Raw genomic sequence first — 25,461 nt, forward strand, 5'->3', positions numbered from 1 at the left:
CTCAGTATGTTGTCCTCGACAGTAATTGTTCCATCAGAGGCAAGGGTCCCCCAGGGGGCTTGCCGCTCTTTGATGGGTTGTGCTTGGTTATCGTGGTACCCCAGCCTTTGCAGCATCTTTTCCCTTCCATCCTACATGTCTATCCTCTTGCTGTTCTTTCTCTCCTCCCTTGGGGAACATGTCTGGGCCGTTTTTGGACAAGTGTTCTGCATTTTCGGTAGTCAATTGGTCAATATCAGAATACTCTCCACTGTTTTTCTATCCTTTTTTCTTCCTTCATTCACCTTCACCTTCTCCGCTTCAACATTTGAGGTTCCACTTTTTCCTCTTCCTCCCTGTGTGCTCCTGAAGACTGGCCCACACGTCTTGACGTGTAATTGACAAGTGACTGGGTAACGTGTTAATTCCCAGCCCCAGGTCGACAGGTAGGGTAGGATTCGCATGTGTCCTCAGGTAGAGGCCAGGCCCAGGGAGGGGTGATTGCCTTAGCTACCTTCCCAAATTGCCGATTGGTTCTTCTGCCAGGTGTTTGGGAGGTGTGATCTGAGGTGTGAACAGTCGCGTAAGGCAGGTGCGTCCTTATATGAAGGGCCCCCCGAGTTGGAAGGAGCGCACCATTGGAGTCTTGGGGATTTTCTCGCCATGAGTCAATGATCTTCACAGTCGGCGCCTACGAAGCATAAACAGAATGAGGCTAACGATTCAGACTCTCCCAGCTGCACTGTAGTTCCTTGTGGTTTCATGTACTGAAGAGTCAGTCAGTCCTTCATTACAGTAAAACTGTTTATTATTCAGAAAGGTGTTGTAATTTCTGGCTCTGAGAGATCCTGCTCTCATTTACGCAATGGCACTTTGCTTTTGGAAACTACTTCTGGTTCTCAAACACAACAACTGCTTGCAGATTTGCTCCTCCACAGCTATCCTGTACATATCGACACCCGTCAAACTCTGAATTCTTCCTATGGTGTTATTTACAGTAAGCTGCTCAATGGTCTGACTGAGGCAGAAATCCAAACATATCTCTCTGATCAAGGTGTCATAGCAGTCCATCGGGTGATGAAAAACGTAGATGCGTCCTTACTGCACACACACTGTCTTTCTCACGTCGGCAGAGTGGTTCTTTAGTCAAAGATCAGAGCAGGTTATGGGGTTATAACAGTCAAACCGTACATTCTGAACCCGAAGCGTTGCTACTAGTGTCGTCATTACCACCACACTTGAGAGTCCTGTCGGCACCCAGCCAAATTTGTAACTGAGGTAGGGATGCTTACGAGGACGATTGTCCATCTCCTTCTCTCCTCTGCATTAACTGCAATGGCAACCCTGCCACCTCCTCCTACGATCGTCCCCTGTATCTTAGTAAGTGGGCTGTCCAGGAGATCCGGGTGAAGGAAGAAGTGCCTTACCTGGTCGCTCGCAAGTTGTTGGCTAGTCGAAAACCCTGCGTTCTACCATCTTGCATCTACAGTACTGCTCTTGCTACATCTCGCTCCATGAAGGACGTGGCCTTCCAAACATGCAACCTCAAAATTACCACCACGGTTGTGAAATCGGCCAGCACCATGATAGCAACCCTGTCTCCTCCTCTAGCTGTGCAACATGCCGTCAAACTTTCACCTCACGGGGCGAGCTACACAACCGGCATATTGGATAGGAGAAACCCATGAATACTTCCTACGTCCCTCCAGCCAACCAACATCTGAATCTTACTCCGCCAACCAGAAAGCTTCCAAGAAGTCAAACAAAGGCAAATGGTTTTCTGCTTTGCCAACTCAAAGAGCCACTTTGACAGTGTCTCCACGTGAAATCCTCACCTGGCTGACCTGCGGGTCACCAGTGTGCACCACCAACCGTTTTTCTGCCTGGACTCAGCAGGCCAACAGAAGGAGAATGCCGATGCTTCTATAGACCTCACAGTGTGGTATCCTCCTGCCCTGTGCCCTGTAGAGGCGAGTCTTTGAACGCTGACACTCGGCAGCTGCCGAGGTGACACCCCTTTAATTTTTCCTCATCATCACTCTCCTCTAATGGACCATTCAGGGTCTTTGAGCCAGAAAAGAGGATTTAAGGCTGCTCTTAAAATCACAGCGTCCACTTGTTCTCTGCTTCCAGGAAACAAAATTGCGTCCTCACGTCTCTTCCCGGCCTCTTTTGACCTTCCCCTGAGGATAGGATTCCATCTCATGGGGAAGTCGTGCTGCTCATACAGGATGATGTTAAGTCAACCCATCTCCCTGACTACCCACCTCAAACTGTTGCAATTCGCCTTCTCCTTCCTCATGTGACCTCTGTCCTTTGTACCATTTACATCCCTCTGTCATTCAGTGTCACCAGGGCAGACTTCCTCCAGCTTACTGACGAGCTATCTCATCCTTTTCTGCTGCGCACCATTCCCTTTGGGATTCTCCTAGAACCTGTCAGAGAGGTGCCCTCTTGGCTGACCTCAGTCAACTTAACCTTTTCTGCATTAACACAGGAGCACCCACATTCCTTTCAGACTCCATGCACACCTATTCCCATTTCTCTCTGACACGTACTGGAGTGACCATTTCCTGTGTGCTATCCATTTGCTGACTCCTACCCCACCTATGTGCACACCCAAATGGCAGCTTACTAAGACTGACTGGAGGCTTTACTCCGCCCTGATGACTGTCGATGAACATGATGACCAGGTAGAATATCTTACAAAGGTTATCCTTACTGCCACTGAACATTCCATTACTCACACTTCCTCTTTACCATGCCGTGATCTGATCCATTGGTGGACTGAGACGTACTGCAATGCAATTCGTCCATGGGGACGTGCTCTCCACATTTTTAACCGTCATCCTAAAATGGCAAACTGCATTCATTATAAACAGTTGCATGCAGTGTCACGTTCTTCGGGACAGCAAAAATGCTAGCTAGTTCTTTGTACAGTTCCACTCCCTCTTCCATCGTGGGGCCATCCTCAGACAGCTCTCAGGGACTAAGATCCATTATCCAATTTCTGGTCTGACATTAGCAGAAATGTCATTGTGGGCCCTATTGCTATCTCCAACACCTTAGGCTGTAATTTTGCATGGATTTTGAGCTCCTCCAACTATTACCGTACCTTCCTCCACCGGAAATGAATGGAGTATCAGGCAATACTCTTCTCTTCTCTTCTCTTCTCTTCTCTTCTCTTCTCTTCTCTTCTCTTCTCTTCTCTTCTCTTCTCTTCTCTTCTCTTCTCTTCTCTTCTCTTCTCTTCTCTTCTCTTCTCTTCTCTTCTCAGAATCATATGAGTGCTACGATGCTGCCTTTGCTTTGAGGGAGCTAGATCATGCTCTTACTTCATTCCGATCCGCCGCCCCAGGACCAGACAGTGTTCACATGTTGTAGAAACTTTCTCTTGCAGGCAAGCACTTTCTGCTTAATATGTACAAACACATGTGGGCAGAGGTCACATTCCCCAGACGCTCTGTGAAGCCGCTGTCATACCCGTACCTAAGCCTGGTAAGGACAAACATGTTCTTTCTAGTTACTGCCCCATTTCTCTCACCATCTGTGTTTGCAAGGTGATGGAATTTATGATTCATGCTCAGCTGGTACGGTGGCTCGAGTCGCAATTTACCAACCACTGCACAGTGTGTATTTCGAGCGCACCATTCTGCAGTTGGCCATCCTGTTACTTTGTGCACACATGTCATGAATTGTTTTCTGCAGAAGTCTGACTGTGGCTGTGTTTTGCAGTTTGGAGAAAGCCTAAGACACGTCCTGGATTCCTGGTATTCTCCATACACTTCGGGCTTCCGAGGCCGCCTGCCCCATTTCCTTCAGGAATTTTTTAAAGACTTCAGTTTTCAAGTTATGCCTTTCGAACACCTTAATCGAGGAAAACGGTGTGCCCCGGGCTTGTGTCCTGAGCATTGTCCTCTTACCTATCACCATTAACCATATAATGGCCTGTCTCCCACCAGGCATCTTCGGCTCCATTTTTGTCAACAGATTTTGTTATCTGTTACAGTTTTCCACTGAACTCTCTTATTGAGCAGTTCGGCGATGTCTCAATTGTCTCGACTCGTGGAGCATCGACAGTGGCTTTCGTTTTTTCCGCTGACAGAACAGTCTGTACGAATTTCTGCCGGCTCAATGGGTTTCTTCCACGATCTTGACATCTCGGGCCTATTGCTCTTCGGTTCGTTTGAAACTATGATATTCCTGGGGGCTCATGCTCAGTAGGTTACTTTCTTGGTCCTCCCACATGTGTTACCTGGCAACCCTCTGTACGTTGTGCCTCAGTGTACTACGTGTCCTCAGTGGTACTTTCTGGGGAGCAGAAACTAGACCGAGCGAGGTGGCGCAGTGGTTAGCACACTGGACTCGCATTCGGGAAAACGATGACTCAGTTCCGCGTCCGGCCATCCTGATTTAGGTTTTCCGTGATTTCCCTAAATTGCTCCAGGCAAATGCTGGGATGGTTCGTTTGAAAGGGCACGGCCGACCTCGTTCCCCGTCCTTCCCTAATCTGAGGAGACTGATGACCTCGCTGTTTGGTCTCTTCCCCCAAACAACCCAACCCAGACACTAGACTATGGGTGTTAAGTAGACTATGGGTGTTAAGTTTATGCATCTGCACAACCGTCCCTCTTAGCCGTGTCGATACTATCCACCGTTGTGGCATCCATTTGGCCAGTGGAGGCTTTTACACTAGCCCAGTTGAGTCTGTATATCGAAGTTGCCGAACTACCGCTGTCCAACTGTCACGACTCTCCTCAGTAGATACGCATGCCGTTTGTCTGACACCCGTGGCTACCCATCCTATGCTGCCTCCTTCAATGACACTCTTAATTGTCAGTATGGGGCACATCCCTCTTCTGTTACCTCCTTCAGTTTGCTTTGCTCCGGCAGCTTAACTTCACGCTACCTGCAACTATCCCTGTGGGTGTAAACCCTCGGCTGCGAGTGACAGCCTGTGTTTACCTTCCCCTTCATTCGCTTCCTAAGGACTCTACTCCAGCCTCATTCTATTGCCTTCAATTTCACGACCTTCGTACAGAACTTCGTGGTAGTACGTTTGTGTACACTGATGGCTCTCGGACTAACTGTGGTGTCCGGTGTGCCTTTGTCATTGGCACTGTAGTTTTTTCAGTATCGACTTCTGGAACAGTGCTCAATATTTTCATCAGAGCTCTTCGCCCTGTATCGGGCCGCACAGTCAGTTGTGTCATCTGTTCCCCTGTGTGCTGCACACTGTCCATCCCTTAGTGCAACGGGTCCAGGAAAGCTGTCCTTCGCCCACTTTTGTGGAGCCACTGATATGGGTTCTTGGTGATGTGGGTTTGACAGAAAACGAGGCCGCTGATGCTGCTGCCGAGGCTGCAGCCCTTGTACCTCCGCCCTCTAGTTCTTGCATTCCTTCTGATGATCTCTGTGTTGCCACCTGTCTGCAGGTGTCGTTTGGCATCATCTCTGGTCATCCCTTCACGGGAACAAGCTCCAGATTATTAAGCTTCTCCCAGCGGCACGGACAATCTCCTCTCGGCCCTCCTGTCACGAGGCAATCGTGGTAGTTAGGTTGGTATCAGGCACTGTGTTTTGTTAAGTGGTTCTCCCTCACCACTTTGTGCTAAATGTGCTCAACCTTTGACCGTCTGCCATTTGCTGACGGAATGCTGTTTTTTCAGTGACTTACATTCTCGTTTGTGTTCGCCGTCTGAGTTATTGGCATTTTGACGAATGACGTGCAGACTTTTGACCACATTTTACTTTTTATCCATCATAGCAATATGGAAAAGGAAATTTAATTTTTAGTTTGTGACCTCCGTTTCTCTATGGGGTATTTTATAGACATTTCTCCACACCCCTGTTTTGAAGTGCCTTCTCTTCCGTCTGTCGGGATTAACTGGTAATTATTTTTAACTCTTCTCTTTGTCTTCGTGTTCTATAGTTCTGACATGGGCACATACGATCCTAGTTGTTTTTGCACCCTAAAGCAAAACGACCTAGAGGCAAAGATATTGTCGTGGTGCCACAGGGAAGTGTGAGAGAAACACTACTATTTTCTATTCTGTATAAATTGTGTGGCAGAAAGGGTGGGCAGCAGTCTGTGTCTGTTTGCTTCTAATGTTGTGATGTACGAGAAGGTGTCTTAAGTTGAGTGACTGTAGGCTGATACTAAATGACTTGGACAAAATTTCAAGTTGTGTAGTGAGTGACGGCTTGCTCTAAATGAAGAAAAATTTAAGTTATTGTAGACGAATAGGGAAAACAAACCACTGAGATATAGATACAGCCCTGCTCGAAACAGCCTCATTGTTTAAATATCTGGGCACGAAGTTGCAAAGCGATATGAGAGGGAACGAGTGTGTGAGGATTGTGGTAGGGGAGATGAATCGTCAACTTGGGTGTATTGGGAGACTTGTGGGAAAATATGGTTCGTGCATAAAGGAGACTTCGTATAGGACTCGAGTGCGGCCTGTCCCCGAGTCCGGCTAGAGCGTTCAGTATCTGTAGAATGGTGCGTTAAAAGAAGACTTCAAAGAAATCCAGATGTGTGCTGTTAGGTTTATTACTGGTAGGTTCGAACAGCGTGCATATATTGCAGAGATGATTTAGGAACTCGGATGGGAGTTCACGGAGGGAGGGTGATCTTTTCGGAGAATATTACTGAGAAAATTTAGAGAACGAGCATTTGAACCTGGCTGTGGAACGATCCCACTGCTGCCAGTATACATTTTGCATAAGGGCCACGAAGATACGAGAAATCGGGGTTCGCACAAAGCACTATAGACAATGGTTTTTCCCTCGCTCTGTTAAAGACTGGAAGTATAATGTTGCAAAGCAGTTAGTTACATAAATTATCTGGGAGTATGCGTTAGGAGTGATTTAAAGTGGAATGATCATATAAAGTTGATCGTCGGTGAAGCAGATGCCAGACTGAGATTCATTGGAAGAATCCTAAGGGAATGCAGTCCGAAAACAAAGGAAGTAGGTTACAGTAAGCTTGTTCACCACTGCTCGAATACTCCTCAGCAGTGTGGGATCCGTACCAGATAGGGTTGATAGAAGAGAGAGAGAAGATCCAACGGAGAGCAGCGCACTTCGTTACAGCATCATTTAGTAATCGCGAAAGCGGTACGGAGATGATAAACTTGAGTGGAAGACTGTGCAGGAGAGACGCTCAGTAGCTCGGTACGGGGTTTTGTTGAAGTTTCGAGAACATACCTTCACCGAAGAGTCAAGCAGTATATTGCTCCCTCCTACGTATATCTTGCGAAGAGAGATTAGAGCCCACAGAGAGGCGTACCGACAATCTTTCTTTCCACGAACGATACGACACTGGAATAGAAGGGAGAACCGATAGAGGTACTCAAAGTACCCTCCGCCACATGCCGTCAGTTGGCTTGTGGAGTATGGATGTAGATGTAGGTTTTTTTTTTCTTTTTTTTTTCTTTTTCCCTCATCAGTCTACTGAGTGGTTTGATGCGGCCCGCCACGAATTCCTTTCCTGTGCTAACCTCTTCATCTCAGAGTAGCACTTGCAACCTACGTCCTCAATTATTTGCTTGACGTATTCCAATCTCTGTCTTCCTCTACAGTTTTTGCCCTCTACAGCTCCCTCTAGTACCACGGAAGTCATTCCCTCATGTCTTAGTAGATGTCCTGTCATCCTGTCCCTTCTCCTTATCAGTGTTTTCCACATATTCCTTTTCTCTCCGATTCTGCGTAGAACCTCCTCATTCCTTACCTTATCAGTCCACCTAATTTTCAACATTCGTTTATAGCACCACATCCCTAATGCTTCGATTCTCTTCTGTTCCGGTTTTCCCACAGTCCATGTTTCACTACCATACAATGCTGTACTCCAGACGTACATCCTCAGAAATTTCTTCCTCAAATTAAGGCTGGTATTTGATATTAGTAGACTTCTCTTGGCCAGAAATGCCTTTTTTGCCATAGCGAGTCTGCTTTTGATGTCCTCCTTGCTCCGTCCGTCATTGGTTATTTTACTGCCTAAGTAGCAGAATTCCTTAACTTCACTGACTTCGTGACCATCAATCCTGATGTTAAGTTTCTCGCTGTTCTCATTTCTACTACTTCTCATTACCTTCGTCTTTCTCCGATTTACTCTCAAACCATACTGTGTACTCATTAGACTGTTCATTCCGTTCAGCAGATCATTTAATTCTTCTCCACTTTCACTCAGGATAGCAATGTTATCAGCGAATCGTATTGGTATCCTTTCACCTTGTATTTTAATTCCATTCCTGAACCTTTCTTTTATTTCCATCATTGCTTCCTCGATGTACAGATTGAAGAGTAGGGGCGAAAGGCTACAGCAGATGTAGAATAGGAAAATAAATAGCTGATACTGGTACAAAGTACTCCCCACCAAACACTATACAGTGGTATGCAGAGTATGTGTGTAGATGTAGATAACTAGATTTGGTTTTGCAATGTGAGCGTATAAAGCTCCAAAAGAAACGACAAGGTGGAGGTGCGTTGATGATGCGCGAATATTCTGCTGGTACTCAAATTAAACCTGACACGTTTTATTATGTTCTACATTTGTTTAGTACTCTGTGGGGAAGGCAATATTAAAGGTCCTGATGACAAGTAAGTGAGGTAGCCAGAAAAACTAAAAAAAAACTGTGAAGTTCGTAGCAGTTTGCCTGTCATTTGGAGAGGATGCATGTTATCGAGAATTCTCAGTGTCCTTTCATGATGCAGTGCTATTGAAGTGCTGTTTTAATTGCAATGTGAAGTATAGTCCCCCCCCCCCCCCCCCCCCACATAGTTTGCAGTTTATGTGTATCATCAGTGTACTGATATAAAGATTGTATTGGCTTCTTCTTCTTCTCTCTTTTATTTATTTATTTATTTTTTAAGTGAGAAAGCCAGCATCCCTGATAGCTGTGGCAGCACCAGCCATGGGCAGTTTTCTTTGCCACAGGTTCCCAAGTCGGGCAAGGGTTTAGTTATACCAGATGCCGAGCCTGATGATACACACAAGTTTGAGGCCAAAGCTAGAATTGGTCTCTTTCAGAATCCTAAACTTATGTTTACCTTGAACTACTTGAAGTTTGTACAGGTTTCATTAATTTGCTGTTGAATATCATGAGGAAAACCATACTGATGGCCAGACAATGTCAATGATGTTGCTGAAGTAACTGCAGTAATGTGCTGTTGTGGAATCTAGCACTCATCACTCCTTGCGGCCAATAAGGTAAACTGGGTGGGCCATATGAAGCTCATTAAAGCACCAAGCTTCTCAGTCAAAGTCTCGCAGATATATTCCAGTCCACCACTCTTTCATAAATGTATGCAGTATACCGTCCTGACTGGAGGTCTAGTGTTGATATATCTCCATCACTACTGTCTCAAATTTTGGGCAGAAACCTCTGCTGACGTGAATTATTGTTTCATCAGTTGGCAAAAAATGATATGTTTTCCTTAGTTTATGCTTGAGCATAGACATGTCCACACATCTCTCCTTGTAACACTTTATTTCACTTGATTTCTTCTTTGCAGATGAAAGCAAATTTAATGACATTTTGCTAATTGATGGAGCAATAATTCAGATCAGCAGAGTTGTACTTAAAATTAATGATAGTAGTGAAGAAGATATGCCAATATGGGACTTCCAACCAGAAGAATGTACTGCATATATTCATGAAAAAGAGTGGTAGATTGAAAATATCTGTGAGACTTCTGCTGAGCAGAAGGATGGTATAAGCAGCTTCATATGGCCCAGAAAATTCATTTTATTGGCCATAAAGGAATGGCAAGTGCAGGTTCCAGAACAGCACATTGCTGCAGTTATTCCAGCATCATCATTGACGTTGTCTGGCTGGCAGTACAGTATTCCTCATAATATTCAACAGCAAATTTAGCAAACACATAAAAAAATAAAGTAGTTTGAAGCAAACATAAGTTTAGGATCCTAAGAGAGACCTCATCTAGCTTTGGCCTCTGAAACTTAAATGTGTCATCAGGCTTGGGAACCTGTGGTAAAGAAACCCACACATAGCTGCTATGCACAAGTATCAGGCATGATCCCTGTGGCAATGGGGAAACTGGTTTTCTCAGTTTAAAAGAAACCAATAGTGTTTAAACCACCATGGACCATAGCAACATGTTAATACAATTTTTCATCAGTATAGTAATGTTCCACATAAACTGCATATGATGCAAACACAAAATATGCTACACTTTAAAGTGAAATTAAACTAGCACATCAGTAGCACTGTACATAAAAAAAAGTACCAATGGAATACGGGCGCATTGTCAATACATCTCAACCTCGTAGTTTTTCAAGGCTTGATTTGTTCACATTGCAAAACAAAAGTACACATTGCAAAACAAAACTAATGTTTTAGGTGGTTTGGAACACATTCTTTGTAATGAAAATGGTTTAAAAGAGTTTGCAGAAGAATTTTTTTTGGTAAAATGTTCTAAATATACTGATTTTTGGAGGGGTGGCAGAAATTGTCAACTTGTAAACTGTTGGAAAGCAACAGCAGATTGAAATTTTATATTGGTAAGTTATTACATGCAAGGTTTCAGATTTGCCCCACAATTATTTCTGATGATAAAAAAGGTAAACTTCACTCTTTTTTTCTTCTTTTTCCAAATGAAAATTGTTGATGTCTCTTTTTATTATTTCACACAAGATAGTGCAAAAAGTTGAAAGTTGTAAAAGGTGGCCAAGTTCGATTTCTTTCAAGAAAATATTGCAAGAGATATCTCAAAAGTTCCTGAAAACTCAAGGGTGTACGCTGAAAGCTACACTACTGGGCAAAACAAATTACTACTGTACATATCTGCAAGTATTATATTAGCAAAAGTGAAACTGTGTATGCTCATTGTGAAGATGTGCGAATGTTCTCCAGCAAAACCCATGATAGTCATGCAAGGAATGACACTATTGTGCACATGCCTGCCTACTCACAATTGTAAAGTTTTCAATCATATGTGATACCATTTAAGGCACACAATGTGAGCAACACTTATAACACACAAATTATCCAAACATGTCTGTCACACTATACTATTTTCAGCATTTGAGAGGTGACACCTACAACACTTGGAAAATCTTGGTGGCTGGAGACCACCAGTACCAAAATTCTTCATACGAAGACTTCTGGTCATGTATTGAAAATTGTGTGTGATATTTTGTTCGTGGGGCTTGTCTCACTGGTTTGGATCGTGATCGAGTGAACACTTGTCTGAGTGTTTTCGAAAATCACTGCAGAAGTTGTAGGTCGCCTGCTGCAGTTCTTCTTTTCGGCTGTAACTATATTTTAAAACAATTGTATGAATTTCTCATAACTGGTTCCCAACCTTCATTGAACTGTGACTGGAGATATCGTCTGCCAGCCACGTAAGATATTGTGTCTTTTCCTTCGCTTACTCGTTAACGGTGCTCCCAGTTTCGGGTTCAGGAACTGAAAGTTACTGTTGTGAAAACTTAACGAGATTGTCGAAACACTAGAAACTGGACGTAAAGTAAGGGAAAGGCAGGCACTCACTATAGTGGACTAATGTATGGAGCACACATTTAACAGTAAACAGCATTCACACTAACTTTCAAGTTCTTTTTTTGTAGCAAAAATACACATTCATGGGCACAACAATACAAACAATGAAATGCACAATCCTGTGGCCATGACAATACTGATTACTTATCACACACCGTCCTTCCCCATCCAGATCATGGACAGCATTCACCAACCATTCCCCCCACCCCATCCCCCCACAGGAGATCCCCCCTATTTCTCCCCCCTATTCCTCCCCCCCCTTATTTCTCCCCCCATATTCCTCCCCCTATTCCTCCCCCCTCTCCCTCCTCTCACCCTCCCCTCTCCCCCCTATTCCTCTCCCCTCTCCCTCCCCCTCTCACCCACCCCTCTCTCCCTCTCACCCCTCCCACAACCCCCCTCCCACCGCACACCCTCCCGCCGCACACCCTCCCGCCGCACACCCTCCCGCCGCACACCCTCCCGCCGCACACCCTCCCGCCGCACACCCTCCCGCCGCACACCCTCCCGCCGCACACCCTCCCGCCGCACACCCTCCCGCCGCACACCCTCCCGCCGCACACATCCTCGCTACACCTTGTGTCGTTTATACTGTGATTGCTCCTCATACCTTCCCCCACTACTTGGGCGCATGACATGCTCCTCATACCTTCCCCCACTACTTGGGCGCATGACATGCTCCTCATACCTTCCCCCACTACTTGGGCGCATGACATGCTCCTCATACCTTCCCCCACTACTTGGGCGCATGACATGCTCCTCATACCTTCCCCCACTACTTGGGCGCATGACATGTCTCATGGGATGGTGGGGGAACAACATTGCCGAAGGCTGATCACGAACACTGGTCCTTCAGTGCTTGTGTAGCCCCCATTGAGAACAGAAGTGACTCTCAGTAAACATTGTGGTTTTAGTTGGCTGAGTGCTGGGTCACAAGCTTTGCTTGGAGTGTAGCCACTGCGTTGATCAGCCTGTCATCTACATGTATTTCCATAGCTTCCTTCAAAACACAGTCCCAAAATGACAATGTCTCTCTTTACACTTTTGTTTCTTCGTAATATTTTGAGTCCCCTGACACTCTGTAATGTTTTGCAACCGCAGATTTTGTTGGTTGCTAAAGTTCAGTGTGATTTTAAACCTTTCTTAGCTTGTGCGCACAGTCATTTACATGGAATGCTGTAAACATCTGGTTTATGGAGCCCCAAGTTGTCTTTCATCATACCTAATACGTAAATGTTAAGACAGACTTTGTCATTTTGGGACTGTGTTCTGAAGGAGCCTATCGAAATACAAGTGGCCAATGGGGTAATCAAAAGGAACAGTGGCTGCATCCTAAGCAAAGCTTGGGACGTAGCACTCAGCCAATTAAAATCACTCTGTTGGCCGAGAGCTGCTTCTGCCCCCAGCTGGGGTACAGGAACACTGAGGGTCCGGGAGTCATTCCCACCTTTCAGTAATGCCATTCCCCACCCCTCTACCCGACATGTCGTGTGACCAGGAAATGGGTGTGGAGGTGGGGAACTATCACAGTATGAGAGAAATAGGTTGTAGCGAAGATGGTCTTTCTTCTGGTATCACCTGAAGATGACGACAAGGTATACTGTCCAAATATTTTGTTACAAAGATGACTGTGCCTGGCTGGACACTGGAGAACATTACAAATATTACAGGTTTGTCGTCATTAACAGTGATCAAACATGTTTGGACATACTACAAAATAAAGAATATCATACAGCATAATTATCGCTTCCATGCAGAAATGTGATGTGGTTTGTTCTCAAAATTTAAGCACAATTGGCTATTATTAGTCGACATAGTACATTATTGGTATCACCCCATGGTGAAGACAGTTGCACATCATCTTCCGCACTGGCCTCTAAATACCATTTAATTTCACACACTTTTCCTTTCAGTTAAAACTGTGTGTGTGTGTGTGTGTGTGTGTGTGTGTGTGTGTTTAGTAATCTACATGGTCTCTGTCTGTACAGCCTTTCATAGTACCCACTTAGGGCTGCCAGTGCTAGAGTCTAATCAAATCAAATCTAGTTATGACATGGCTGCAATGCATGTTCTGCAACAGCTGGTCTTTCTTTTTATTCTCTTCTACAGTAGCCCTTGTCTTCTACTCGTTTTTCAACTGTTCTTGTATTAGTACACAAGTACATATCTCCACAACTACACTGTATCCTCTAAATTCTTGTTTACAAACACCTTGGGCGACCTTCGGTGTTCTTGCAGCTTCTGGATCACTTAGTAGACAGAATATTGCTGTAATCAACAAACCCACGTTGAAGATCCCTAATACCTGAAGTTGGCTACGGAGGCTCACAAATTGTTGGAAAAGTCAGGAACTTACAGGATATTGTGTTGTGAAAATGTGAGACTATTATTTCCCAAAAGTGAACTGAAAGCAAGTGATAATGAAGTGCAGTGTGCTTATTAAAGTGGTCCATTTTTTTATTAAAAAGAAATTGTCAGACATATTTTGTTGAAATTGAAGAGAAGGGATCTGTGCCACAGTGCAGACAAATTGCATCATGTCAATATGTGTCGTTTATTACTGCTTCTGCTACTAACCATAAACATGTGCTAATGGGTTGCAGACACGTACAATGAAGAGACTGTTACACATTATAGCTTTCAACCGAAGCCTTCTTCAGCAAAGCACACACACACACACACACACACACACACACACACACACACACACACACACACACAAAAAGCACATATCATATACATGACTGCTACCACCGGCACTGTGTGTGTGTGTGTGTGTGTGTGTGTGTGTGTGTGTGTGTGTGTGTGTGTGTGTGTGTTTTCTTTGCTGAAGAAGACTTTGGCCGAAAGCTTTAATTTGTAACAGTCTTTGCATTGTGCCTGTCCCCAACTTTAAGGGCCATCTTTAGAGTGAGTAGCAATCTATACTTTTCCTAATACAGGGTGTACATAAAGCCTGGGAACACTTTCAATTATTTATTGCACAAAAAGCAAACATTGTACAGATATCATACATAAGTCATTTTGAAGAGAAACCCCCGAAAGTTTTTTTTCCATGTGTACCACCCCAGGGTAGTTCGGCAATTTGTTGATAGTCGGCACTAGTCGCAAACATGGCCTTGCTACATAAGGGACAACTGTTTCATGAAATAGCCTCAGATCTCACTTGTGTGACTCTTTTTTTTGTGGGGACTTATTAAAGATATGGAATATGTACCGCCTCTACCACGTGATGTAGCAGAGCTCCGGGAGAGAATATGGGAAGGGACAGCCACAGTCGATGATGCCACGCTGGGACAGGTACAGCAAGAATTCAATTACTGTGTTGACATCTGCCGGCTCACTTGTGGTTTGCATATTGAATGGTGAGCATCTGTGTTAAGTTGTTGAAGAATGATAAAACTGAGAGCGATTGAAGAAGGCAGATTTGTGAAGAGGAGACAAGGTGTCGTACGTCAACTCCTTGTCAGAGAGCTTTTAGATCTGAGATTTGGCCTATATGTAAAGCAGGATATGTGTCAATCTCCGTGAGATCAGATGACAGCTAGTGTAGGAATGTGGTCTCGAAGGTAATGTCAGTTATGATTTCAGTTGGCACAGGATCATTGATATTGGACCATTGATGAATGTAATTGTGTAACCTGGTCAGTTTTATCAATTTTTTGGTAAACCAGGCAGATAGCCGTGTTCAGGTATGTTGCCATCCTGGCAGTACTGTTGGTGAACTGTGCCACAGATGCAGGTCAGTGGGAGTAGTATTTATGTTATTGGGGGACATTCACCTAGTCCATGGGACCTGTGATAGTAATTGAAAGCACTGTGATTGCCGTGGACTACTTGAACATTATTGCATTCTTCATGCTTGATGTCTTCTGCATCTCGTATGAATGGAAAAGAGAACATTCTCCAGAGAAGATTCTCAGAGCAGAACAACATCCTTTGAGAAATTTCTCAGTTTCGTATGAGTAACAAATTCGGAGCATATTCTCTGATGAGGGAGCTCTTTCTCACTACATCCCCTCCTCATTGAGAAGGTTCTCGATGTGTGTTGTGTCTGTCACTGAACACAAATGTAATCTTAAATGTCATTCTACTCGCTCCAACAGATAAACTATTCAGTGTACAAATATGGAACTGGCATCAAGGAGTTCTGGAAGAGTTGCTCTACGTTTCAATTTTATGTTTATGTGCAGCAACAAATTATTAAGATTATTCCGGACAGTTTATGAAAATGCAGTTTCTGACGATGATACGGAATTTTCGGCATGCGGGAACTTGTTAAGTGAACACTTTGTGCAAACAGTCTTAATAATACATCACATTTCACATACTCCAAACCAGAAATGTAAGTTTTCTAACATCAGATAATTTTGATTAAATACGACAGGCAGTGGTCCACTCATGTATCAAGTACGTAAGTGGTCACCTGCCCTGTTTCATTATGCAAGGTTTGTAATAAACCAGTTATTAGTTTTCCTGGTCTGCTTGCTTATTTCTAACATAACAAAATATAATAATTATACTGTGAGAAAACATGACGATGAACATCTGAAAACGTTAATGACACAGTTGTCGGGTGTATACCTAAGTCTTCTCCCGTACCAGCCTGGGAACATGGATCTGTTTCCATTTCCGCTTTGGTTAAAGTGTCACTCCTCTTCTTTCACAATTTTCAGGAAGTTAGTTAGTTCTCCATCCGAATAGTGTTTCTGTTGTTAGACCTGTATAAAGTTCTACAGTTTCTGTCTTTGGTATTTTTTTGCGATATGTATATCCTTTTTTGTCTCCTGAGCAACATAAATTCTGCCCTCCCCCCCCCCCCCCCCCCAAAAAAGAAATGGAGGATGTTCTCAGAATCTTTGAGAATAATGTACATTCTCTGTTTCATTCATACAGTACTGTGTCTGAATGGTGCTAAAGAGGTTCAGGAGCACAAAAGCGAAAGTGCATTGGTGCCTTGGCCACAAAACTCGGCTGTTTGGAACTCGATGGCACCTATGTAAGATGCTATCAGGCACCAGTTCTGTGCCCAAAAACCGTCAGCTTCTAATTTACAAGAATTCTATGACCTGTGCATAGACATCTGGGTGCTGCCACATACCTCCAGGACTGCTGTATTGTGTTCCAAAAGAGGACCAAGCTAGTCGATACAATGTTTTGGCTCAAGTGTGCACATACAAAACCTCTGTAGTATGGCTTAACTGTGCCAGTTCTGGTGCTTGTATCTTGTTTGGGGCCATGTTGTGTGGTATTGAAGAGGAGTTGGAGAGAGAGAGAGAGAGAGTAGTACGAAAAAGTAGCAGATGCATATGATACGAATGCCACAGAGGCACCACCCCAGATGGGTTCATACAGCACACTATAACTTGGAGGAGTGGGTTGAGAAGGGGGAAGACGGTAGATGTGATCGTTGACTGAAGTTAAGGTCCTACAGCAGGAGTGGAGGTGGATGTGAGATAGGGTGCTAGTGGAGATGGAAGGTGGAATTATATAATTGAAGGGTGTGTTATGGAGACTGCCTTATAGTTCAGAGAAGTTGGTGCCAGAGGAGGAGAACCCAGAAAGCACATGTTGTGAAGCAGCCATTGGAAATAGAGCGTGTTGTAAACAGCAAAATGTTTTACCCCAGGTTGTCGACTCTGCTCTCGGCCACAGTTTGTTTGGGGGGGGGGGGGGGGGGGGGGGAGCTGTCTACCACAGGGGTATGTACTGTGTGGCAAGGGGTGGGGACTGGGTGTAGCAGAAGTATGGACTAGGATATTGTGTCGATTGGGTATTCACAGAAGCAGCATAGATTGGTTGAGATGGGAAGGATTGTAAGTAGGATGTTAATGATTTCTGAGGACAAAGCTAAATAGTTGAAGACTTCTGTCAGGATTTCTACTGCCAAAAAACATGTAGTTTGTAGCTTGAAAAAGTAGTGTCCTAAAATTAGCAAAGTTATCTGTGTTGTCTATGTGCCTTTCAACGGCTCAACTTCTGTACGCCTTGGTAGGTTGTTACCTTCCCTACGTAGAATATTTACATTCCACCAGTACTTTCAATTTCCGTAAAACTGTAACTTCTTGCATTATTCTTTTCCGTCCCATTTGGCTGTCCGTCCTCATTTCCAGGCCCCAGCTCACACCACACTTCTGACAGTGCACTGATTGCTACACCAATGTTGACTGACTACATGCAGTGACCAGCCCACTTATGCTGAAACATCGACATTCGTTGGTATATGAGAGGTGTTTAAATTGTCTTACACAAACTAGCCATACTTCCTTTGGGAAATACAGTAAAATGTTGATGTAGTTCAGCCTTAAGATGCATAAATGATGACATTATGGGATGATCTGTTCAAATAGAAACAGGAGTACTAGCAACACAGTAGTATAAATTTGGTAACTATTGATTCAGGAATATATGATTAATGTTACTAAGAGTATAAAACTGATTACGAAACTGAGCCTTCTCATTGCAAAAACTAGTAAATAAATTACTGAACTACTGTTGTAGATAAGCTAGATTCCACTATTAGCCGAGTCACAAGTGCACATTAAATAGCCAGAATGAAACAGCTTGTAAAATAGTACTACTGTTAGAAAGATGAAAGTTAACAAAAAAGGAAGAAAGGACATCATAATGCATCAGAAAATTCTGCAAAAAGGCTTTTTATGGAAAGCACTGTGTCCGTTTAATAACTATTGTTGCTATTTCTTCTAAATTAGTAAGTTTTAAGCTCATCAGGAGTGTCCAAGTAGTATCCTTTTAGGACATACTGACAACATAAATATGTTTATGTATCCATCTTACGTTTGTGTGCATTAGAGAGAGAGAGAGAGAGAGAGAGAGAGAGAGAGAGAGAGAGAGAGAGAGAGAGAGAGAGACCCCAAAGTCATATTAATATCTACATTCTAACAAGGAAATTTTTGAAACCATCTATGCAGTGATGTAGGTTAAGATCCTAGTTCAGGTGTCACACCCTGCAGCCATTCACCCTGGTGGGCCCTCTTTACAGATAATTGATTGGGGGGAAAAAAGACAGAATTTCACATAACAGTTTAGAGCCTTAAAAATGGTAACAGTACACAGAGCAAGTCTTCATGTAGCGGTTAAGGTACATATCAGACATGTAGAAGGTAGTGGCGCCAATCCCATTTTTAAATTTTTACCAGAATGTCTTTAATCATGGACCTTGTGTCTGGAAGAGAATGAGTGGAATCTTTGTCCATGTGACTTAAATTACATTTATTTATCTGTCACAAGTTTAAATGTTTGAAAATGTATGAACTGAAAAACAAAAGACAAAATATACTATTTATATGTCAAAAATGTATTCTTCGTTAAAAGATGTACATTGTTTGGAGTATAGTTTTTGCACAACATAAAGGGATAAAATAATGCAGATGGAGATTTAAATGAATGAGGGGACTGTAAATAAATTCAAGCAACATGAAAAAGAGAAATAGTGAATAGAATACCAAAATCAAATGAATTTCTTAACATGGTGATTGAAATGACATGGCAAGCATTAAACTACATTAAAATTAGTTACCTTAATAAAAATAATGGTAAGACAAAAATAATTTTAGGCTTCTGTCAAGATTCAAACCCACAACATTCAGTACCTGAGGTTCGCATGTTAACCACCACCCACATCGCCACCACCAACTCTGGCAGCTTGAGCTCGAGCCAGAATGGTGTTCTGGCTCGCTGCCAGAATTGGTGGTCGTGTGTGTGTGAAGTATGCTTAGTTGTGTGAATGAATGGTGTGATTTTTCTGATGAAGGCTGTGGCCTAAAGCTCATTTGTAAATGTCTTTTAATTGTGCCCATTTGCAATTTAGCATCTTATCTTTACAGTAAGTAGCAATCTCTCTCTTCCTACATCGTTAAATTGATCTTCTTCCGAGTAGGCATCACAGCCACAAATCCATTAAATGGAGGTGGCACATTTTCACATAGGCTGTATTTATTTAGACTACTGTTTTGTTGTACAACTAGTTTCTGTTTTTATTTAGCTTGTATATGCATAAATTGTTAGTCTGTCCCTAGTTCTTTGGTTTGTATTATAGATTTATTCACAGCTGATTTTATATGCTGTGTTCAAACAGTCTGTAATGGCTTAAAGAACAGAGACTAGTTGTGGAACAAAGAATTTAGATAAAGAAATGCAGCCTAAATAGAAAAGTATCACCTTCATGTCTGAGCCACATACTTAATCATGTTAACATTTTTGTATGTAAATTTACAGCTTTACTGCATTCTATACATTTGACGCAATTAATGCCTAACACTGCTATGATCCAAATGTGTTGAGGTTAAAGAAGAGATTACATTGGGAAAAATGTTTGCCTGTGCCTAACCTATCCTAACCTAACCTTCCCTCTCTCCCCTCCCTCCACACACACACACACACACACACACACACACACACACACACACAAAAAAAATCATCCCCTCATGCCTCTCTTGTGAGAAAATCTGTGCTTCACGAATGTCCTTTTTATGCTGTTCCAGGGAAAAGGGAAGAAAGCGAAGAAGAGTCGAATGTACAAAGTGGACAGCCGCATCCTGGGTTTCAGCGTAACTGCCGCTCAAGACAGGCTCAACGTCGGGGAACGGGATTTTGGAGATGGCATGTGAGGGTGCAGGGAGAAAGGAACAATGTGAATTACAATCCTGGTGCCGCAGCTGTGTAACAGGTTGTGCGCTGGCGCGGCTTTCTGCCTACCGCCTACGCGTACAGTGTCACTCTGTTCACCGAGCTCCGACTGCAGAACTTGCATCACCTCGACGAGTGTGCTTTAGTGACCCGGTCTCCTGTTTTTGAGTCTCAGCTTTGTCTGTTGCCGGTGCTTTGCACCCGAAATGCGAGTGGACTGTCGGCGGGAATGTGTGGAATGTGTCGCTGATGCCGCTTATCGTTTTCGGGTACGGGAGAACGAGTACCGCTATTTGCCGGAAGTCGGAGCTCTGGCGGCAGCTCACCTCCTTCGAAAGGTGCAGATGTGCTGGAGTGTCGGTCTTTAATTTATTAAATCCTGTCACGACTGACTGAAACAAAATAGAGTCACTGTTGTTATTTTTGTTTCTTCCTCCTTCTTTCTTCTTCTCATTTTTATTAGACCTTGCTACTTTTCGATAATTTTATTTTTGAAAAATTTAAAAAGAAATGCTTGTCATTTCTCAGGCACTACTGGTGGTGTTACTCAGTTACAAAATTTGGACTGGCAACAGAACTTCATTTACCTTGGCATATTTCAGAGTGAAAACCCATAGTATTTCCCTGAGTGTTTCTTTAAAAAATAATTGTTGAATCCCTACTTTCCAATGAGTCTCCCAAATGAATAAAATTTTTTGAAGCAAATGTTTTACGTGCACAACAGTATTATTTGTGTTTTGAAAATGTTTTTGAGATTCATGAAATGATATTTGAATATTTTCCAAAAGATTGTCAAAAGAGAGTAGGTTGCATTCGATAGTCTGTAATTCATTTTTCTTGGGCAGGTGTTGAAATGCAGTTTTGTGCCTTTTAAGTGTGTGATGGTTGAGAGATTTCCTGTTGAAGAGTGATTATGACTGTGTATAAAATTTGACACTTAAGTTGGTTTTGTTATCAGCCATTTTATCAGAGCAGACAAATATTAGGAAGAAAAAAAGAGAGAGAAATAAAGAGTAAACGTATTCTGAATTTTTTTTCCTCTCAGGTATAAATGCTGCAAATCTGTGGCACTGATCCTGTAATGTTACTCACTGCAAAAAAAAAAAAAATTAAAAAAAATCACATGATATTGACTTAACTGCCTGTGAATGTATTCTTTGCCAACATTATTCTTACTAGGCAAATATTTATAGAGAACATGTTGTTAATGCAAATAAATTGATATAATCGTTAATGAAAGAGAGATATGCCGCTTGTCTCTTACCTAACAAAATTGCCTGTTCCTACCTTACTTAGACATTGCTGTCATGAAATATGCAGTTGTATTTCTTATATCAGTGACAGGATTATAAATGATCTGTCATTGGGATCATTGCTTGAAATACCTTATTCTGTGCAATTTTCAGATTTGACAGAAATGAAACAATTATTTTATTTTATTTCTTTTTTTTCCCCTCGTTGATTTATGCAGAATGATTTTGCAGTATGAGGCATCAATGTAACCTCATCTGATTGCCTTGTTCTGTGATTGTGATGCCATAAATATTTTCCTGGCACTGTGAATTGGCTTTATTCTCAAAGCTGTGCACTGTCATAACATTTAGAAATATTTTTAATGTGAAATAAAATAAATTATTATTGTTTGTGTGAAATATAAGAGTGATGTATTTCATGGTACAGCAGTGCATACTGATTGGTTTTATATTTTTGAAAGAAACTAGTTTACATGTGACATGTTTTCAGAACCCATTCTTCACAATAATGAGTAGGTAGATTTTCCATGCAGATGAACTTCAAAAGTGGGTTGCATATTTCCCTAGATGCCAGAGTGATAAAAAATTTACATCATATGATGAGTAAATTACTCTGTTAAATACTGGAGTAATTTTGTGGTAAGGAGAACAAATGAATCAATATCTAACTTAAATCAAACTATGAAGTTAAGATAAATTGCCAAAGGAGGGTATAAGTACAATCTTAGATATGGAAATCAGCATTGTTTATATCAGTGTAAGAGTACAGCACAATCTGAAATATTAAAATACATTTTTATTCTGATATTTTTAAATGGCTTGGATTGAGTGGAGACAGGATATTTATTAAAAATTGTGGGAGCATTCTCTTTTTGGAAGTTTCCTGTTGTTTCTAGCCTGTACTTGGGAATGCCTGTGTTTCTTTTCTTTTTGGTATGGTGTTCTTAAATTGCTTCCCTTGTGGCAGATCATTCTTTAATGTTTGTCACATCGTACTGTGTTAAGCAGAAAAGAAGTTAGAGCCATCACACACTGGTTGCAGGTTAGAAATTAATAGTTGCAGCAAAGGTAAGTATTGTGTTACAACTTACCTGAAACGTGGAAATGCATATCATAATCTGCAGGGGAATTCAAAAAGAATTGTATGATCATCATTAGTAGTAAGTTTAATTTTCAAATCTTTTGTATACTGATATGACAACAAACATTTACTGGTTTGAAGCAAAATGCATTAGTATTTATACAGGTAAGTAATATTCCAGAATACAAAGCACACCCTTATTTCTTTCTAGAAATGAATTTGAATGTCCATAGTTCACATAGCTCTCATAAAGCTGTGGTTCCTCTTGCTCCTTCAGAAAAATTGTGTTTTGCTTCTGCACTTGGATAGGTTTAAAATCAACCATTTCATAAGATAAATCTGTCTCGCGTGTGTATTGTGCTGACATTAATGAAGGGAAGGCAACCACCTACCTGTACCAGACTAACGTATGGCACATATAATCATGCAGCAGAAAGCTTATTTACACTAGCTTTCAAGTTGTTGTTCTTTCTCCTGCAGAACAACATACACAACCGCACAGACACCCAAAAACAGGCACTCACAATCACTGCAAGATGTGGTTATATGTTTTAGATTTGTGTGGTTGCACCTACTTCCATCAAGTTACCTTCCATTAGGAATGTCGATGCAGTCACTGACTGTGATACGACTTTCAGATCGTAGAGGCACAGCATTCAGTCATTTTTTCTTGCAGGTTTTATTCAGAAAATCTAGATTTCGGCTAGTGCCTAGTCATCGTCAATTCACCATCTCATAGTATCAATTCATGTTCTAGTACGACAGCCCCCTGTTGTTCGGTCTTCTGTCACATTTCGTTCAAGGCTCTCGTCGTGACAACAGGGGGCTGAGGTACTAGAACGTCAATTGATACTATGATATGGTGCATTGATAATGGCTAGGCACTAGCAGAAATCTAGATTTGCCAAATAAAACCTGCAACAAAAGGATGACTTGATTGGTGTGCTCTATCATTTAAAAGCATGTTCTTCTATTAGAGAAAGAACAAGACCTCGATAAATACTGTTTTCCATTGAGTATTTCTGTGTATCACATGTCAATCATCTATCAATGAGTGGTTGCTTTTCCTTCATTTTATGTATTATTCCATCCAGGAATTTACATTGTTGTCGTCCTGATACTAGTCTATGTATAATTTAATTTAGGAATATGAAGGTACACTTATTAATTGGAAAGATAATCTTGTCCTTGCAGTTTAAAGGACAATTCAAGTCACAGTATACTATGGTAGAAAAATCTGAACTAATAGTTTTTTTCTTTTCATAACATAATTGGTTATCCATTTTTAGAGGCTCACAGCAAACATTTTATCCGTTAATATCACCACCAGCCACATGTTATATGTATAGTACTCTCCCCTTAGGCTTTTATGGTGAAGTTATCAAAATTTTTCCCGTGTCATATCACATATAATTTGTGTGATCTGCAAGGTTTGTAAAATACAGCAACACTGATGTTTACTTAATGTAAACTCTCAGTAAAATTGACATTCATAACGATATCTTAAAATGGGGGGACCTCATATGCAGTCGTCCTCGGCCCAATAAAGTTACGGTAGTTAACAGTTGCTTTGCCAGTATGTCACTGCTAATTGTGGAGCGGAAATTCATTGTGGGAATCAGATTTCAAATCATGCTAGATCACCAGATGCTTTGGCAGAATTCTTGCCATAGTTAATCATACAGCAATATCCACAAGATATGAGTGTAGTCACACCTACCGTTCATGCTGGCATGGGTGGCAGTTGACTGAGTGACGAAATTCACTTAATGCTTGTGTGTTAAAGCGACTTGACAGTTATTAACAATAGAGCATTTTATAAATTGTACTAGCAAGGGATTGCTAAACATTTTTATAAATTTGTATTACAAAGGCGTTGCACTGAATTCCCTAATGTAAAACTGTTTTGAAAAATGATACCGCTTCTATGTGTATTTTGTAAACTGCTGTTACATATTTCTAAGCAAGGTTTTATCAGTTCTTATGTAGAGGCATAGGTGTTTGGCTCAGGGTTCACTTCTGTGTTACGGAAGCAAAGAAACTTAACAAAAAAATCTGTAACTCGTGTCAGCTGTTCACAATGGTATGTTAGTATAATGCTCGTTTTTTTCATTAAAATATCTGGAAGTGTGCCATATGTGAAGGAGTCTTGCCAGTACAATGCATTTCCTTCTAGTGTTCTGTTTTTCCCAGTTGTCGCATTTTGTTAGTTGTTTTGAATTAATTTGAAATTGGGCATATGACAATTGTATCATTATAGTACTTTCTCTATAAGCTGTCAAATGCCATCAACAAATCACTATCATTTAATAAAAAAATTATCTGTATTGTTAGAAAAAAGTCTCAAATGTGCAAAAAATGTGTAATTTGCTGAAAATCCACATATTTCTGTAAATATTACTTGTGGAAGATTTATATCGTGGCAAGTAATCATGTGTCCCACTGCATTATTCTCTAGCTTTACTAGCCATTCTATTTCCTCATCAAATTGAGGCTCCATTGGTGTAATGTCATTTCCTACATGCACTGACATCCAAAAAATTTTTGCCGTCTGCGTATCAAATTTTATTTCATAAAATGTTTACTGTACTGTAAGGTGTAACAGAGTGATTTACTCATAGTATGGTATTCATAAAACATCTCCTGAATTTATATGTGCCCTGTTTCATCAACCATCATGGTTCACATTATACTCGCATACAGCGCATCGTGACGTCTTATTTCCGTTCCGAACATTGTCACACGGAGGGGGGATACATATAGTTGAGGGAGAGAGATCCATAAAACAGTACCTTTAACAATAAGTAATTAAACAGCGCTTCTCTTGTGCATCAGTAGCACATTTACGGTGATATTAATCTAAATTCAAGACATAAACAGTATGTAAAACTTTTATGTAACGGCATAGAGAAAGTGAAACGGCGTTGTTGGTCTGACCTGAGCATATTGACATTTGAAAAACGCGCCAATGTTC

General features: G+C 41.8%; 1 protein-coding gene across 20 annotated transcripts in view; it reads left to right on the forward strand.

Moving 5' to 3' along the window:
• The window catches only part of LOC126295205 (GRB10-interacting GYF protein 2), a 169,072-nt gene extending 147,676 nt beyond the window's left edge, over positions 1-21,396 (forward strand). For all 20 annotated transcript variants that reach the window (XM_049987532.1, XM_049987536.1, XM_049987521.1 and 17 more), the window contains one exon: positions 20,009-21,396. In XM_049987532.1, coding sequence (XP_049843489.1) covers positions 20,009-20,134 — 126 coding nt within the window. In that variant the 3' untranslated portion in view covers positions 20,135-21,396. The remainder of the gene's footprint in view (positions 1-20,008) is intronic.
• The last annotated feature ends 4,065 nt before the right edge of the window (positions 21,397-25,461 follow it).

Source organism: Schistocerca gregaria, chromosome 11 (assembly GCF_023897955.1).
Source record: "Schistocerca gregaria isolate iqSchGreg1 chromosome 11, iqSchGreg1.2, whole genome shotgun sequence".
NCBI classification, from domain to species: domain Eukaryota; kingdom Metazoa; phylum Arthropoda; class Insecta; order Orthoptera; family Acrididae; genus Schistocerca; species Schistocerca gregaria.